General features: G+C 39.1%; 1 protein-coding gene across 2 annotated transcripts in view; it reads right to left on the reverse strand.

Annotated features, from left to right (window-relative positions):
- Positions 1-17935, reverse strand: part of ptprk (protein tyrosine phosphatase receptor type K) — a 610797-nt gene that overhangs the window by 373644 nt on the left and 219218 nt on the right. For both annotated transcript variants that reach the window (XM_060851099.1, XM_060851091.1), the window contains exons 4-6: positions 15836-15917; positions 13124-13239; positions 3958-4132 (exon numbers count right to left, since the gene is read on the reverse strand). In XM_060851099.1, the coding sequence (XP_060707082.1) occupies positions 3958-4132; positions 13124-13239; positions 15836-15917 (373 nt within the window). The remainder of the gene's footprint in view (positions 1-3957; positions 4133-13123; positions 13240-15835; positions 15918-17935) is intronic.

The following is a 17935-nucleotide window of genomic DNA, read 5'->3' on the forward strand; positions in this document are numbered from 1 at the left end:
GACCTCCAGTATGGTAAAACAATCCTCCACCATCACCCTCTGCCTTCGAGCCAGTTCTGTATCCAAATGGCTAGTTCTCCCTGTATTCCATGAGATCTAAACTTTCTAACCAGTCCCCCATGAGGAACCTTGTCAAACACCTTACTGAAGTACATACAGATCACATCTACTGCTCTGCCCTCATCAACCCTTTTTTACTTCTTCAAAAAACCTCAATCTCGTGAGACATGATCTCCCATGCACAAAGTTATGCTAACTATCCTTAATCAGATCTTGCTTTTCCAAATACATGTAAATCCAGTCCTTCAGGATTCCCTCCAACAATCTGCCCACCACCGATGGTCTATCGTTCCCTGGATTTTCTTTACCACCCTTCTTAAATAGTGGCACCACATCAGCCAACCTCCAATCTTCCGGCACCTCACCTGTGACTATCAATGATACAAATAACTCAGCAAGAGGCCCAGCAATCACTCCCTCAGCTTCCCACAGAGTTCTAGAGTACATGTAATCAGGTCCTGGGGATTTACCCACCTTTATATGTTTCAAGACATCCAGCACCTCTTCTTCTGTAATATGGACATTTTTCAAAATATCACTATCTATTTCCACACATTCTGTATCTTCTACGTCCTTCTCCACAGTAATTACTGATGCAAAATATTTATTTAGTATCTTCCCCATCTCCTGCAGCTCCACACATAGGTTGCCTTGCTGATCTTTGAGGGGCCCTATTGTCTCCCTAACTGCTCTTTTGTCCTTAATATATTTATAAAAACACTTGATTCGTCTTCACCCTATTTGCCAAAACTATGTCCCTTTTTTGCCCTCCAGATTTCCCTCTTAAGTATACTTCTACTGCCTTTCTACTCTTCTGAGGATTCCCCCGATCTCTCCTGTCTATACCTGTCATATGCTTCCTTCTTTGCTTAACCAAACCCTTAATTTCTTTAGCCATCTGGCATTCCCTACACCTACCAGCCTTTCCATCACTATTGTAAAACAAATAGCATTATGGTCACTGGCCCCAAAGTACTCCCCCACTGACACCTCAGTCACCTGCCCTGCCTTATTTCCCATGAGTAGGTCAGGTTTTGCACCTTCTCTAGTAGGTACATCCATGTACTGAATCAGAAAATTTTCTTGTACACACTTAACAAATTCCTCTCCATCTAAACCCTTAACACTATGGCAGTCCTAGTTTATGTTTGGGAAGTTAAAATTCCCTACCATAACCACCCTATTATTCTTACAGATAGCTGAGATCTCCTCAAATTTGTTTCTCAAATTCCCGCTGAATACTAGGGGATCTATAGCACAATCCAATGAGGTGATCATCCCTTATTTCTCAGTTCCACCCACATAAAGATCGCTGGATGTATTCCCAGGAAAATCCTAAGTACAGCAGTAATGCTATTCCTTATCAAAAATGCCACTCCCCCTCCTCTCTTGCCTCCCTTTCTGTAGCATTTGTATCCTAGAACATTAAGCTGCCAGTCCTGTCCATTCCTGAGCCATGTTTCTGTAATTGCTATGATATCCCACTCCATGTACCTGAGTTCACCTGCAATCTCTGTTAGGCCTCTTGTAATGAAGTAAATACAGGTTAATTTATCAGTTCTATCTTCCTCGCTGTTTTGTCCCTGCCGCACTGAAAGTTTGACTCTCCTTTTCCCAAATGTACGAGTCTCAGATTAATCGCTTTCCTCACTATGTCCCTGGGTCCTACCCCGCCCACGCCCGCACTCCCATTCTTTCCCCAACCTTGTACACATCACTTCCACCCCAGAAGAAATTGCAATTATCCAAAAACATGAACCCTTCTGCCATGGCACCAGATCCCCAGCCATGCATTCATCTGCTCTATCATCTTATTCCTACCCTCACGAGCTTGTAGCATCGGGAATAATCCAGGTATTACTACCTTGAGGACCTCCTTTTTAAATTCCTGCCTAACTTTCTATATTCTCCCTTCAGAGTCTCATCCTTTTCCCTTCCTATTTTGTTGATTCCAATGTGTACAATGACCTCCTGCTGATCCCTCTCCCCTTTGAGAACATTCTGCACGCTCTCTGGGACATCCTTGGTCTTGGCACCAGGGAGGCAACACACCATTCTGATTTTTCACTGCTTGCCACAGAAACGTCTGTCTGTGCCTCTGGTTAGACAGCCCCCAATCACAATTGATCACTTGGAACCCAAAAAAGCCCTCATTGCATTACAGCCTGTCCCGATACCAGAAACTTGGCTGTTTGTGCTACATTCCCCTGAGAGTCCATACCCCCTACATTTTCCAAAACAGCATATTTCTTTGAAATGGTGATTGCCACAAAAGACTCCTGAACTGTGTACCTCTCCGACCTTCCCTGGATTAATCCACCTACCTGACGGTATCTGCGGCTTTTCTCCTTTCCATCACACACCCCCCTCCAACCCCCCACTCCCCCGAGCTCTTGTAAATTTCTCACTCCCTCTAACTGCCATTCCAGACAATCCATTAAACAGAAATCACAGACAAAGACATTCCCTGCAGACATAATCCTCAGCAACATGTCAACTCTCTCTGGACCCCTACATCCAACAAGAACAGCATAACATTCTACCAAAAGCCATCTTTGCTCCTTCACAATCTGCAGACCCAGAAAATTGCACCATCTTATTGTTGTTAAAAAAAAACACAGCTCCAGACTAACTTAATAGTTATGGCTTATATTTAAAAAAAAACTTTGATCAAGAGACAGAGCTCAATAAAACATATAATCAAAAAAGAATCCACTTTACTCACTATTGTAGGTTTACAGCAAGGTCACACTTAAAAACTGTACACTTGTCTGTTCCTGTGCTGTGAGCTCTCCCACACAGGTTCCTCCAAGATCTGTTATGAAGTTCACTGTTTGTTAAGTTTTCCTCAATGCACTCTAATATAAATTGTTACAACTGCTCAAAAACGGGTATCCTTCTATTTATTCTGATCAGTGCAGGATGAAAAGCTTCAGCAGCAGGGTTCACTTTTTAGGAATTTCTAGCAATTTTTACAATTGAATAAAGATAGATGATGTTTTGGTCATCAATGAATGGGAGGTTTGGATTGGGAAGTGGAAGTCCACGAGCAACATGGTCTCACTGAATGGCAGAGTGGGCTAAACATGCTGTTTTGTCTTCCCGTATTTCTTATGTCATCTGTTTGCAGTACTTCTTCCTATTTTGTTTAAAATTTGTTTTGCTGAGCAAAGTTAAGAAATGGCTGACTTCATGCTGGGGCTGAGTAGGAAGTCAGAGGTGAGGGTTGTCAGGGGAGTCAGAGGAGAAGGTAACAAAAAGTCTTTGGCAAGTGCTGGAAATTCAGACATAGATGCCCTCCAGTTTGGACCAAGTTGGATACAGCAAGACAAATGGGAGGGAACTTCACCTGCTCAGTTCTCTACACCTTAAAATATGGACACCTAATCACTGCAGTCAGAGAAAAGGATGATCGAGTTCCACAAGAATTGATACTTTTCTGGGAATAAGCATACTTGTCTTTGAGATCGAAAATGTTCTCCAGGCCCAGATTCCATCAGTCCAGCCCACATATACCTCATCTTACTCTATGTAAGTGCCCCATCCATGTCCAAGGACAGTACCAACAATTCACAGCATATTACCAGATCCATTATTTTCTTCCCCAAATGGTCAAAGAAAGATTTGCCAGCACACCAAACATTCAAGGACATTCAGAAATTCCCAATTGAAAAAAAAACTTTCGACAGCCAGTTCTACATATTTGACTTTGGATTCCACTGGCTGCCCAGTGTTTAACTGGCAAAGCCATTGAGATACACCATGGCTGGTAAGTTTTTGAAATTGAGAAACATCACCCACAGAACCTGCGACATGACACTTATCAAAAGAAAATAATTCACATAGGAAGCAAAGATGTGCATCACATGGGATAATTTAAAGTTGAAGTTACAATACCTCGAACAATAAGCTTGGCAAAATTCGATACACCAGAGCCTCTTTCAGACTGTGTCACACAACGGTACAAATCTTGATCATTCCTTTGCACTTCTTTCAATTTGAAGGATGCTGCAAACCGCCTGTGATTAATATTCTTTGTCTGGGTTACTGGTATGTCTTCCCCATTCTGCCTCTGATGGGTACAAAAGTGAAAATGTGACTATTTCTTAATATATCCGAGGACATAATTGGAGATTCAGTTGACACATTACTAAGTTTATTTAATACATTTTATAAGCATCACATGCAAGAAACTGAAAATAATATTTTATTGCTTTCCCACCCCAATTTTTTTTATTTGGTGCAAAAATACCTAGTTATTTTTCATTTGGTTCCCACTCACAATATGATCCAATCATTGTATCAATGACTGTAAAGTTTACATGACATTTCCACTTTAAAAGAAAATGAATATGGGTCATAAATGAAATTTTGTTCCAATCTTTTGACAATCAGTCCAAGTGACTATATTTAGACCAATATAAAATTGCACAAGTTAGTTTGGTTTTTAGTGCTTTGAAGAACAATCATTTCAGCCAAAGTAGCATGATGAGAGATAATACAAAATGCCAAATCTGTCCAAAAATTTAAAATTGATATTACATGCAGTTATTGACAGCTTGGGGCATTTTCTTTTAAAAACACACCATTTTAGGTGAGGTGCCTCTCTAAGAGGACTGTTGGATTACTTATGCTTCCATTAGGCCATCTTCCAATGAGTGGACTTTAGTTTTTTGACAAAAAATGTCACCACATCGTGAAGCTCTCATGTTTTTGTATTGTCTCGAGTTTGCCAGGGGACCCATGCCACGTTAGGCATTTTGTAGTGATTTATTTTCCACCTTCTTTATTCCCTATTTATGGCGCTCGCAAGGACAACATTTAAAAGCCTATCCGTAATTACTGATGAACTGAATGAGGGCAATTAAGAGTCAACTAAATGTCTGTTGGTCTGAAGTCACATGTCAGTGTCCAGCCAATTTAGTACATTACTAAAACAAAACACAAAGTAAAAGACATTGCAAAGTTGATGACCCTGACAACACCCCTAGTTTTATGACAGAAAAGATTTGTACCAGAGTTAGCTGGTTGAATAGCCAAGCTATTCTGAAACTATAACACTGGTTATCTACCCTACAGTGCCCAAAATGCCCAATTAGGGTCCAATTGCATAAAATATGAGAAATCCAATCTTCAAGTATAAGCAAAATACTTTGACATTCTTCTTCCATAAACTAAAGTCATACTGGATTTAAAAAGGTTAAGAGTTTCTGTCTTCACAGATGCTGTTGACCGAATGAGTTTCTGTTTTTCTTATAAATCCAACTGTATCTCTGGCACCTCTGTTTTTGATTCCAAATTGTGAATGCCAGATAAAGACTGTAGAGTATGTCACAACAAATTGGCTGAAAGTTTTTGTGCAACATTACCATTAAGACACAATTTGCAGAGGATATTAGTGTGTCAGAATTTACTCTGAAAATCGAAACAATGTCCAATGAGATCAAGATATCTGAAACAGCATCTGCTAATTCAACCACACAGCAATGAATTAATACCATCCCTCGCCAAGAGTTCACAATCAGTTCAACCACTATAGTAATACACAGCTCTTGGCAATACTTACACCCTACTAGGCAAGTTCAAAAGACAAATCCTTTCACCCTTGAGCTGCTGTAACTGCACACAAGTTGCAATTCAATTATTGAATTGACATTTATATTAAAAAACAGATGAGAACAGTTTTTTTTTAATACTGCCTAAAGTTAGTCATTAGGTTCCCAGTTATATTTTACTTTTCGACAGTCGATCTTATTGTAGACCATACCTTAATCTATTTCCTCAACATTATGGTGCGAGAATACATTCCATCAAATACACCAGAGAAGGCACACCTTTAACATCATAGGCATCTGCAACAGTCTTTCAATAGTCAATGAAGTTAACATTGCTCCTGGCATAGCATCTCAAACACAGCTATCAGAAGTCATCACAGGCCTTAATGCAAGTTTGTTACATCAGGAACCTGCTGCTATGCTGAGAAATTGGGTACAGTACAGAAATTTACTACTCGACTCTATGTCTGAAACAGCTAGCTGTCTATTTCTACTCGATACCAATGTCCTGCCTTTTCCAGATAATTCTGCATTTTATTTCAATAGAAACAATTATCTAATACCCTTTTGAGTATCTCAATTGAACCTGCCTCTACTCACTTCCAAAGTCAGAAATCACACGACACCAGATTATAATCCAACAGGTTTATTTGAAATCACAAGCTTTCGGTCAACTGACCTGACAGCAGAGCTGTGCTCTGAAAGCTTGCAATTTCAAATAAACCTGTTGGACTATAATTTCGTGTTTGTGTGCTTTCTGATTTTGTCCATCCCAGCTCAACACAGACACCTCCACATCATCACTCACTACCAGTTAGGACATTCCATACTATAACTACTTGCTGTGTGAAAGGAAGACCTGATTTGATTCTTTAGCAAAGCACTTTAAGAATGTCCCCTCTGGTTTTCAACCCATTTGAGAACAGGAACTATTTCTCCCAAACTATTTATCTCTTCATGATCTTGAAAAAAATATAAATCTCCTCTTAGATTCCTCTTCCCCAAGGACATCAGTCCCACTTCTCCAATCTTTCCTCATGTCTAACCTCTGGAACCATCCTTGCAAAGTGCTTTTGCATTGTATCCAATACATTCGTAGCCCTCCTGTAAGTGTGACACCCAAAACTGTATGCAATACACCCAGTTGTGGTATAACCAACATCCAAAGTAAGTTCAATCTAACATCTGTGCTCTTGCGCTCAGTGACTCCATTTATGAAGTTGAGAATACAGAATGATATATTAAAATCAGCTTTTGCTGCACAAAACACTCTACAGGGCAACAGGCAGACAACTAAGAATTCAAATCCACGAGCACCAACTAGCCATTAAACGCAACAACCGGCTGTCCAGAGTAGCCATACACACAGATGACAAGGACCACAAATTCTTTTGGGACAACACAACAATCATAAGACAAGCCAAACAAAGGACAGCCAGAGAATTCCTCAAAGCATGGCACTATCCACGGACTCTATCTTCGAGCACAATGACCTAGACCCAATATACAGGCCACTACAACGAACAACCACAACCGGAAGGAGCAGGAATGGAACCAAATAAATTCCAGAAGACACAATACGACAGCACTTCACAAGAGGCTCCAAAGCACTGAAGATGTCACCTCGACACGAGACAAAACATCTGCAAATCAACTTCGCAGCTCAGCGAACATACCCACAACCACGGCAACCGGCTTTACACAAACCTTGAATGAGTAAGCATGTTTTCAAACATTTTAAAAAATTATTTGCTCATGGGATGTGGGTGTCACTGGTTCAGTAAGCATTTGTAGGCCAGCCCTAATTGACCCTAAACACCTCAAAAAACGGTGTTTAGCTGCCTTCTTGAACTGCTGCAGTCCCTGGGGAGTAGGTACACCCACAGTTCTGTCAGGGAAGGATTTCCAGGACTGCTCCCAGCGAGAGTGAAGGATTGGTGATATAATTTCAAGTCAGAATTGTCAATGGCTTGAAGGGATGTTCACAGATTATGTTGTTTCCATGCATTCCCTGCTCTTGTTCTCCAGGTACTAGAGGTCATATGTTTGGAATGAGCCAAATGAGCGTTGGTGAGCTGCTGCAGTGCAGCTTGCAATGGTGCACACTCATGCTTTTCAGCATTGGTGGGCAAGGGAGTGAATGCACATTATTTAATATATATTAGTTCAGACAGTCAAGATTTATCAACATTAAAATAAAAGCATGACAAGTTAGGTGGCTTAATTTTTCTACTTACTGACATAATCATTTCTCTAAAGTGCAAACATTTTTCCTGAGAGTTCTATCACTGAACAATTTATAGGTTATCATGTTTTCAAATCAGTAATCTAATAAATACCATTGTACCAACTGTGTATCAGTGCTTTCATTAGACAGAATTTCAGAATTGTTCAGGGAGAGGAGGCCATCATATGGCCCCGTGTGTCTGCACTGGTTCTCTGCATGAACAACTTATTGGTGCCATTCTCCCACCTTCGTACATAACCCTGACTTGTTTTAAAATGTTAATAATAGTCTAGATATGTTCTAGATGCTTCAATTGAACCTGCCTCTACCAAAGGTAGTGGCCTTCCAGACCTTTAAGTGGATGACGAAGTTTTTTCTCATGTCGCCTTTGCTTCTTTTACTTGCGATCTCTTGTTCTCGATTTTTTCCACAAGTGTGAACAGTTTCGACTGCTCTAGCCTATCGAGAGCCCTTGTGGCTTTGAATATATCAATCAAATCACCTCTAAGCCTTTCACTCTAGGTAGCTCATTGGTTAGCACTGCTGCATCTTAGCACCAAGGACCCGCGTTCGATTTCAGCCTTGGGCGGACTGCCTGTGCGGAGTTGCACATTCTCCTCGTGTCTGCGTGGGTTTCCTCCGGGTGCTCCGGTTTCCTCCCACAGTCACAAAGATGTGCGGGTCAGGTGAATTGGCCAAGCTAAATTGCCCGTAGTGTTAGGTTAGGGGTAGGGGTATGGGTGGGTTGCGCTTCGGCGGGTCGGTGTGGACTTGTTGGGCCGAAGGGCCTGTTTCCACACTGTAAATCTAATCTAAAAAAAAATCTAAAATCTAAATTACCCCATTGTGTTCAGGGATGTGTAGGTGAAGTGCATTAGTCAGAATAAATATAGGGTAATATGGTCAGGGAATGTGTCTGGGTGGGTTACTCCTCAGAGGGTGAGTATGAACTTGTTGGGCCAAAGGGCCTACTTTTACACTGTAATGATTCTATGATTCTCAGGAAAACAATATTCAACCTCTCTTCTCAACTGACAGTCCTGATCCCATGGGATCAGAAAAATAAAACCAATTGTATTCTATCAAGCGCCATGTCAAAATAGTGCCATTTGAAAGCAATCATGGGATTTATTTCTTCCCTCAATCCTGTCGAAGTCTTGATATGAGCATACAGAATAGGAGCAGTATGCTCTGTCGTTCAACATACATTTGTAATATGTCTGTATTCCAAATTTTTCACTTCCACCTATTCTCAATAACCTTTGATTCCCTCCAAATAAAAACCTGTCCACCTGTCTTAAAAAATATTCAATAACCCTGCTTTTGTGGCAGAGATTTCTAAATTCGTACAACCCTTGGAAAACATTTCTCACCTCTGTCATACAAGAGCAACCTTTAATTTTCAAACACTGCTCCTTTTTCTGGACTGATCCAAAAGAGGGAACATCCTTTCCACTTTCACCTTGTCAAGACCATTCAGTATCTTACACACTTCAACTGAGTCATCCTCACTCAGGAACTCCAGTGAAAACGAGCTCATTCTATCCTCACATGACATCCTGCCCATTTCAGGTAAGAGCTGGATAAGCATCCTTCGAAACCTCTCCCTCACATGTGCATCCAGAATCACAGGTTGTCGGCTCTTCGTGTTTGCATCATGTCTGGCGCTCTCAGTATTTTGAATTAGTGCCAATTTTTTCACTGTAACCCTGGATATTGTTCCTATTTAAACTGTAATCCAGTGCCTTCTTGAATACGTCAGCTGAACATGTCTCCATCAACATCCAAACACTGCATTCCATACCCCAACTATTCTTTGCAAAAAAAGCTTTTTCTCTCTTCATATTTGTTTCTTGTGCAAAACTGTGCCCTCTGTTTCTCAATCCTCTTGAGTCGGAATAGCTTCTCCCCACCTCTTCCTAACATTCCCAATTTTGCTGATCTTTCATCATCACCGAATTGTCGCATCCTTGGAACCATTTCTATAAATTTCTTTTGCATTCTTTCCAAGAATTTTACATTGTTCTCAGAATGGCATTCAGAACTGTGCGCAATACTCCAGCTGGGGCCTAACTATTATCGTGTAAAATTTCAGGTTAAGCTCCTGCTCTTACAGTGTGTGAGACTAATTATGGAGCCTGGAATACTTTCAGCTTTAATAACAACTCACTCTATCTGTCCTACCACCTTTAATGACTTAAATATAAACCAAGGTCTCTCTTTGCCTATACATCCATTGGAATAGTACCCTTTATTATCAATTTTTTTCTCCATGTTCTTTGCATCAAACTGCATCACCTCACTCATCTCGGCTTTGAATCTCACTGGTTACCTTTGGTGTCCATCCATCATTCCACCAATTTGTCAATGTCCTTTACAAGGTTACACTGTCCCCTTCAGTTTACCATACTCCCATGTTTTGTCTCAGCTACAAACTTGCAAATTGTCTGAAGCATTGATAGGTCAGGAAAAGCAAGGATCCAAATTCCAACCCCTGCAGAACTTCACTGCAAACCTTCTTCCAGCCTGAACAATACCAATTAACCATTAATCTGCTTCTTATTCCTCAGTTAATTTTGTAACCACATTGCTACATTCAGTAAGGAGACCAGTACAGCACATAATAATTTAAATTTGACCTCAACTGTATAAGTGAAACATAACTTTTAATTTCAATTCCTCACAGTAAAAAAAGGCAGCATCCCATGATGGTTGGTTACATGGTGATTTTGCTAAGAACACTTCCCTGATCAATTGCATTTACATTACACTCTTCTCTCCATTCGCCTTCCTGATTTACAGCAAATACTTGGTATATATTTTTCTATGGTGAAACAGAAGCAAAATATTTGTTTGTTTCATCTTCCATGTTTATATTATTTCCTACTAATTCCCATTTCCACTCTCTACAGGATCAATATTCACTTGGCTTTCATCTTTCCTCTTTCACCACCTGTAGAAACTTATTAACTATTTTAACTTCTGTAGCTTGATTCACAGATGCCTTAATTTCATCTTCCTATTCAACCTTTGGAATAGTCTTTGCCAATCTTTATGTTCTAACCAATTATCTGACCACCCACTCATACGTATTGAGTTATATGCTTTTTCCAAAGTTTGCTACTTTTGCTAATTTCTCCAGTTAACTTTATGGTAGGTCTGGCCTTTAAAGTTTTGCTTCCCCTGATGGGAATATATTTAGTTGGTGTATTCTGAAATATCTCCTTAAATGTTTGCCACTGTGCCTCTCAATTTCTCTCCCAACTTAATATCCCAGTTCACTTCAGCTAATTCAGTTTCCATATCCATAAAGTTACCCCTATTGAAATTCGAAACACTACTCTGAGATCCAATAATTTTCCTTTTAAATTGTAAGTTCAATTGATTTGTGGTCACTGCTACTTCGAGGTGCATTTATTCTAAGGTCTTGAATTAATCCAGTCACATCACATATTACTAAGTTCCAGGATGAGATATTTTGCCAAATATGAACGATTTTGAAATCATTCTATGGACCCAATATCCAAGCTACTACTGAATTTACCAGATTACATCTAGGTTAAAGTTCCGCATTGCCACTCCATTATCTCAAGCAAACAATATTTCTTCATGGACACTCTGCCCTACATTGTGGTTGCTGTTTGGAAGCCTGTGGACCATCTCACGAGTGACTTCTTTCCCCGATCTTTCTCACATTCACCAAAACTGATTTGACATCCTAACTTCTTGAACAAAGGTCATCTTCAATTATAATGCCAATATCATCCTTGATTAAGAGTGCTATCCCTGCCACCTTTTATCCTTCTATTCCTCTCAAATCTCAGCAACCCTTCAATACTCAGGCCCTAATTCTCATCATCCTGAAGAAATTTCTCCATAATGGCTAGCAGAATGTATTTGTTTACTTTGATGTGCATTATCAGTTTCTTTAATTTGATATGCATTACACGCATATTCAGATGCAGAATCGTTTGGTTATTTTTGTAATATCTAGCATAGTCTGTGCTTTTTTAAAATCTGTCTCAGTCCCTGCCATTCTCTAATCATCAAATTCCATTTTACCATGCTGACTATTTTATATACACATCTTTCTACATTTGATCTCTTCCCTTGACAATTTTGTTTAATGTCTTCTCTACTTCCTTAGTTATGCATTTCACAAGTACACTGATCTCAGCATGGTTCAGGTGTAGACCATCCCAAGGGATAGCCCCGACTTTTCCTAGGAGAAGTGCGAGTACCCCACGAACCGGAACCCATTTCTCCCACAATAATCTTGGAGCCACATGTTCATCTGCCTCACTTTATGTCAGTTTGACCTGGCTCAGCGAATAATCCTAAAACAATAGCCTTTGGGGTTCTGCTTTTCATACACAAATTTCTTATTTTCAACTGTTTTCTAAATATGCTGAAATATCAAGACTGCAGCAATCCCTATTACTTTACATAAAACAAAAAAAAACACTTCCCACATTTTAAATCACCCATATGAATCGTGCATCAGTTGTCTGCATGTTTCATATCGATGTGACATTTTCATCTATTATATGTTCCATTGTTTTTATCAATTGCTTTTTAGATAGCTTTGACAATGACCACACCTCCAGTTGTAATTTGCCAAAGCAATGATTGATTCTGCTTCTAGATTTTTGAAGCTAACAGTCATTTGAGTCTCATTACAAGCCGTGAAACAATGTTTCTCTAGGGTAATGTTCCGAGTGTGACTTGCTGTGTCTATTAAACAACATCCCAGATTGCAGATTCTGTTGGTGTCCGCATACAAATAAGAAATAGCAACAGGAGACAATATATTAAAACTCTGTTAAGCCACAAAAAATTTCCAAGTGAAAATATAATCACATGTTCTGAATCATAGGATCTTTTGGCCTAACAAGTCCACACCAACCCTCCGAAGAGTAACCCACCCAGGCCCACTTCCCTATCTTATTATCCTATATTTACCTCTAACTAACGTACCTAACTTACATATCCCTGAATACTGTGGGCAATTCAGGATGGCCAATTCACCTGACCTGCACATCTTTGGATTGTGGGAGGAAATCGGAGCACCCGGAGGAGACACAGAGACAATGTGCAACTCCACACAGACAGTCGCCCAAGGGTGGAATCGAACCCGGGTCCCTGGTGCTGTGAGGCAGCAGTGCTAACCACAGTTGATTTATTGATTGATAAAGTGAGCATAATGCAGAAATCATGACAACTCTTTCCGTTTTTGACACGAGTTAGAGAGAGACAGGAATACTGTATTGCCAGATCTCACCTGAAGCCATAGTTTGTTATTCGCAGTATCCCTGCCTGTTGCAATGCACTGAAATGTAGCATTTTGTCCTGCATTTACTTCCACATCTCCGAGTCGCAGAAAGTGTGGTGATTTATCTGTAAAACATTAACATTTTGACAAGTTTGTGACGTTTTATTTGAATTTGCAGCAATATACGGATAACATTATCAATAGCAATCCTGCAAGATAAATCTAATGTGTATTCTTTAAGTTGCTTGAACATTATCCTTATTTTTCCATCAAACCAACTCAAGCACAATCACATGCAACTCTTTTCTGGAAGAGCAAAAACCCAATCTTGCAACATGTGGACTGTGGTACAGAGTGCATATGCCAAAGTTGCAGATAACCTTTTATAAAGTGACTTCAGCCTTCGTCAGTCTATACCATATCCATTACCATAAATATCCCCTGCCCCCACCAGAAAAGATTGCAAATACTTGGTTTGACAATGTTTAACTTTTTTAAGCTTATTACAATCTTTCTAATATGTTCATGCAGGTTTTCTGAATAAAACACTTGTCAGTTGTGACTATTGGTTGGCCATGAATGCATTTGTCAGAGAAAGAGGTCCTATTATCATCATCTTCAGCAGTAGTCCAACACATCAGTACAAATCATAAGGTTTAAATATTTTCATCTTCAGCAAGAAGTGCCAAGACTGTTGCAGTGTCTTCCTAAGGTCCCCAATGTTATAGGTGCCAGTAATATATTTTTCTTGTTGAACTGGAAAATGAAATGCAAGTCAGATTGCTGCGTAGTTGAAATACCAGTAGAGTTTTGACCCTTTGAAACATCAAGTGGCGCATGTTTTTAGCTGTGTAAAACAGTAATACTTTTCAAATTAGTGAGAGAGATACTTTGAGACAGAGTGGCACCCAAAATCTTTTGAGTTAAGAAATGATTGCCTGCTGCAGAACTGCAGTTTGCTGCAAATCTGTAGGTGCAAGGTAGCCAGAGCCTGCTCATGAAAACATCTCTCTCATCCCCCCACCCATTCTCTTTGCCTGTGAGAGTTAAAAGACAAGAAACCCAACAAAGTTTAAAATCAAGATTTCTAACAAGAACAGACAAGGGTTCAGTGGATCAGCTATAGAAGTGAACAATATCCATTGCTTTACAGAAAATAGAAAATCATCTGTGCTAAAAACCAAAGAACTTGGGAGAGACAATTTAAGCCATCCTTTGTAATCCAAAATGAAATTATCCTTAGCTACTCCCACGTGCATCTTATTTATGGCTTGTTCAAAATATCAGTAATGAATAGCTGGGGAAATTTCCTGGTCAGATGTTCCCCTTAAAAACTGCCCAATTTCAACCTAATATTTCTCCCTCTTGTTACGGCAGTGAAATTTAAAACGTTTTTTGCAATGGCTTGTTGAACATCAGGGTACGATCATATCAGTGCACTGTTTCCAGTTTGGTCATTACACAACCTTCAAGTCAATTCGGTCACTCCATATGCTGTTAAGAGATAGGAGAGTGCATTTATTCCAGCTAAGGTTATAGTCCTGCTAGTATCTCAGCAGTCATTTAAAAAAAACTTGCTCAAGCTAAACCTGTAACCAACATTTCCAGTAAATTGACAACACCTTACTACAAGACAATGTTGCAAATAGGCCAGATATATGATACTGACAAAAACAGGATAAATCCAATCTAGCTGGTTTTGGCCCTGTCAGTCTCCTTCAATCATCAGCAAAGTGATGGAAGGATTCACTGACAGCTTTATAAAGCAGCATTTGTTGAGCCAACACCTGCTCACTGACAGAAAGCTTGGGTTCCATCATTGTTAGTCATTACAGCCTTGGTGCAGACATGAGCATACGAGCTGCATTCAAGTTGCACGAGGGCAAGGTGCCATGTAACAAAGTGGGACATCATTATATCCTCGCAAAGTGGAAGCGGGGTAAAACTCCCAATTGACTGGAGAGTCAAAGCTAGCGTAAAGAAATTTGGTCATAGTTGGAAGTTAATCATCTGTGTTCTAGGTACACAGCTGCTTCACAAAATGTCCTTGTCTTCACACAGTTGAAAGTTCTCAGATGCCTTAAGTTATGAAAATAAGTTATTTAAATTTAGATCGATATATAACAGAGTAATAGAGTTAAATTACACAGGCACTCAATCCAAACATTTTTAATATTTGTATTTTTGATTATTGTTGCTGTTGACATCAATCATAATAATTGTTAATCTTGCAATTTATAAACCAGAAATTAATCTCAGGACGGCTTACAATGGAACAAGTTCATTCTTCGGAGGAATGAAGTTGTAAGCAGACATCATTCCTGACTGACCTACATAAATAGCAAAGGCTTGACTTAGACTGCAAGAAAGTTTTGTGCAAGAGTACTGCACTCAAAAGCAAAGAGAAAAGCTGGCAGAGTTGATTTGCTGTTTACTCTTGAAACTATGGGATAATCAGTGAACAAATTCAGGAAGAGAAAATTAGCTCCCCTTTGGTATTTACGCATGGATGGAAATCATTGTGGGATAGAGAGGCTAGCAACAACAATTTCACATCAAGTTTGAAACTGGTTATTTGGCAACTGAGTACTGATACAACCTACAAAAGGCTTATTTTAAATACAAACTAGTTTTTCACTAGTTTGCAAAAACCTATCAAAATTCAGTCCTCACACTTCTGTGCTTTAAACAAGAAACATAATTTAATTCATGAGCACTTACCACATGGGTAACTCAAAACCTGAATGTCATCAATGGCAATATATCCAGCTTGCTCAAGAGATACATCTGCTTCAAAAATCACCTGCAAACAATAATATTGAAAACCGTTAACCTACTAGTCTTTTCAGAGTACTTGTTTTTTTTTAAAAATCCTCCTCCCGACTTCCTTTCCTGAAAGTGGTCTCGCAAACGATTCAATGACCCTTATCCAGTAGTGGATATGTATGCAGGAGTCAAAGCTGAGCAATGAAAACCAACTCAAACATGAGAGCATCTCCCATCTTCACCCAATATTCCCAACTATCGTAGAACTCACAATATGATAATCTGCTGCAGAGACCTTGGAAAAATCTTTGCTCCTACTCTGGCTTCAACTTCTTACGATCTTATTTGTCTTGCCAGCAAATTTGGATAGCTAATAATTTAATCTATGTTCAATTCTCCTTTCCATTAATTCTGACATTAAGCTTCCAAATTGAATTTTACCCCCATCATAAAAATGCAGACATACCTCACAGCTAAAGGAAAAGTTTTACAAAATAAGAGTAACTTGTAAAAGACACCCTGCTGTCATTTTAATTCTTAAGGAAAGCATCTAGCTAACAAAAAATATTGCTTTTGTTAGCCTGCCTCTTGGGTAACAGTAATGTTCCCACATAAGGTTTTCAATGTTCTTTATTTCAATATAATGCCAAGAGAATTCTATTAGGAAATTCGAATTGCTTTCTAGAATTCAAAAAAAGTGGATACTTGCTCAAATCATATAACTGCAAATATTAATCAATTAATCATTATAATTAACAGAAAATGTCTTTTCTCAGTGAAGGTGTTCTGATATCATGTTCTTTCCAAGAACACTATCAGCAATGATGCAGCATGGTCAGCATCCTGTCTATTAAATACTGTCAGCACAAGCAAATTCTGGTAACGATAAGCTACCCAAAGTTAATTATAGTATAAAAGCAAGACCAATCTGTGTTTAACTGACAAACATCTGGTTGAGGTCTCCCAAACTCAGATTAAATCACATCTTTTCAATGGTAGCTAAGCATAATTTACTTTCCATTAGACAAGCAGGAGAAAAGGAAAGAAAATATCAGTAGATATCATTCAGGTTAAAGAATCAGAAAATATTACTATTTACTAGAAGACTGCTAAAATATTCTGTTGCATAATGAAGTAAAAAGCAAGGATGATGGTTTGTTAGCTTTCAATGAAACAGTTTCACCACTGGAGGCAAGGAATGCAATATTTTCATAATATTTCTTTTGCTTATGTCTTAGCCCTATAGAGACTCCTCATTGTGAATCTTTCCAGACAGTAGTACTTTTGGAAGTATCCATAACCTTGATGAGTTCAGAGGCCAATTTCAGTATTCTGTACACTGGGAATAAAGGTATCACTGATTTTCATGTGGTTGACAAAACTGACTGAAGTGCTGGATCTCCACAGACTGAAAAAATAGATTTAAGATGATTAACTTTTAAATAAAATGACATGTTCAATTTTTTGCTTTTGAACTTGTGGGTTAGGGAGCGCACTAGTACATACTGATAGCACAATGCCCTTGCTTCCTGCCCAATGTAAAATATTTGGTGTCCGCTTTCCCAACTCGCAAAAACTCTTATCTCTATCAGCTGGTCTTTCGAATCAGGCCATAGCACACTTCTATTACTGCAATCCTTTGAAGTAGAAATTTGTATTCACATATTCTGAGCAGGTTGCAGAACCATACAAACACCACGATGAAATTGTGGATCCAGGTACAATCGAAACTCTCTAAATGAAAAATTTCAACATTCTGTACATCAATGTGTTATTCTGGACCTTAAACAAATTGCATACTTTGTGAACAAATGCGACAAATTTGAAGGCGATGAATGGCAAAATTAGAATAATTTAAAATTTTAAAACATACAGTTATTTAGATGAATGTAAAATAGGGATTTCATGACTGGACTGCCTTCTTTCTCTCTGAAGTGAGAAGCAAGCAGGATAGTTCTCTTCATCGGATAAACAGTAAAATAGCTTCTATTAAAGGTTAGTGGTCAGATTTGCATTACCAGTAGGTAATTGGGAATAGAAAATATAACCACTTGT

This window comes from Hemiscyllium ocellatum, chromosome 3 (assembly GCF_020745735.1).
Source record: "Hemiscyllium ocellatum isolate sHemOce1 chromosome 3, sHemOce1.pat.X.cur, whole genome shotgun sequence".
Lineage (NCBI taxonomy): Eukaryota > Metazoa > Chordata > Chondrichthyes > Orectolobiformes > Hemiscylliidae > Hemiscyllium > Hemiscyllium ocellatum.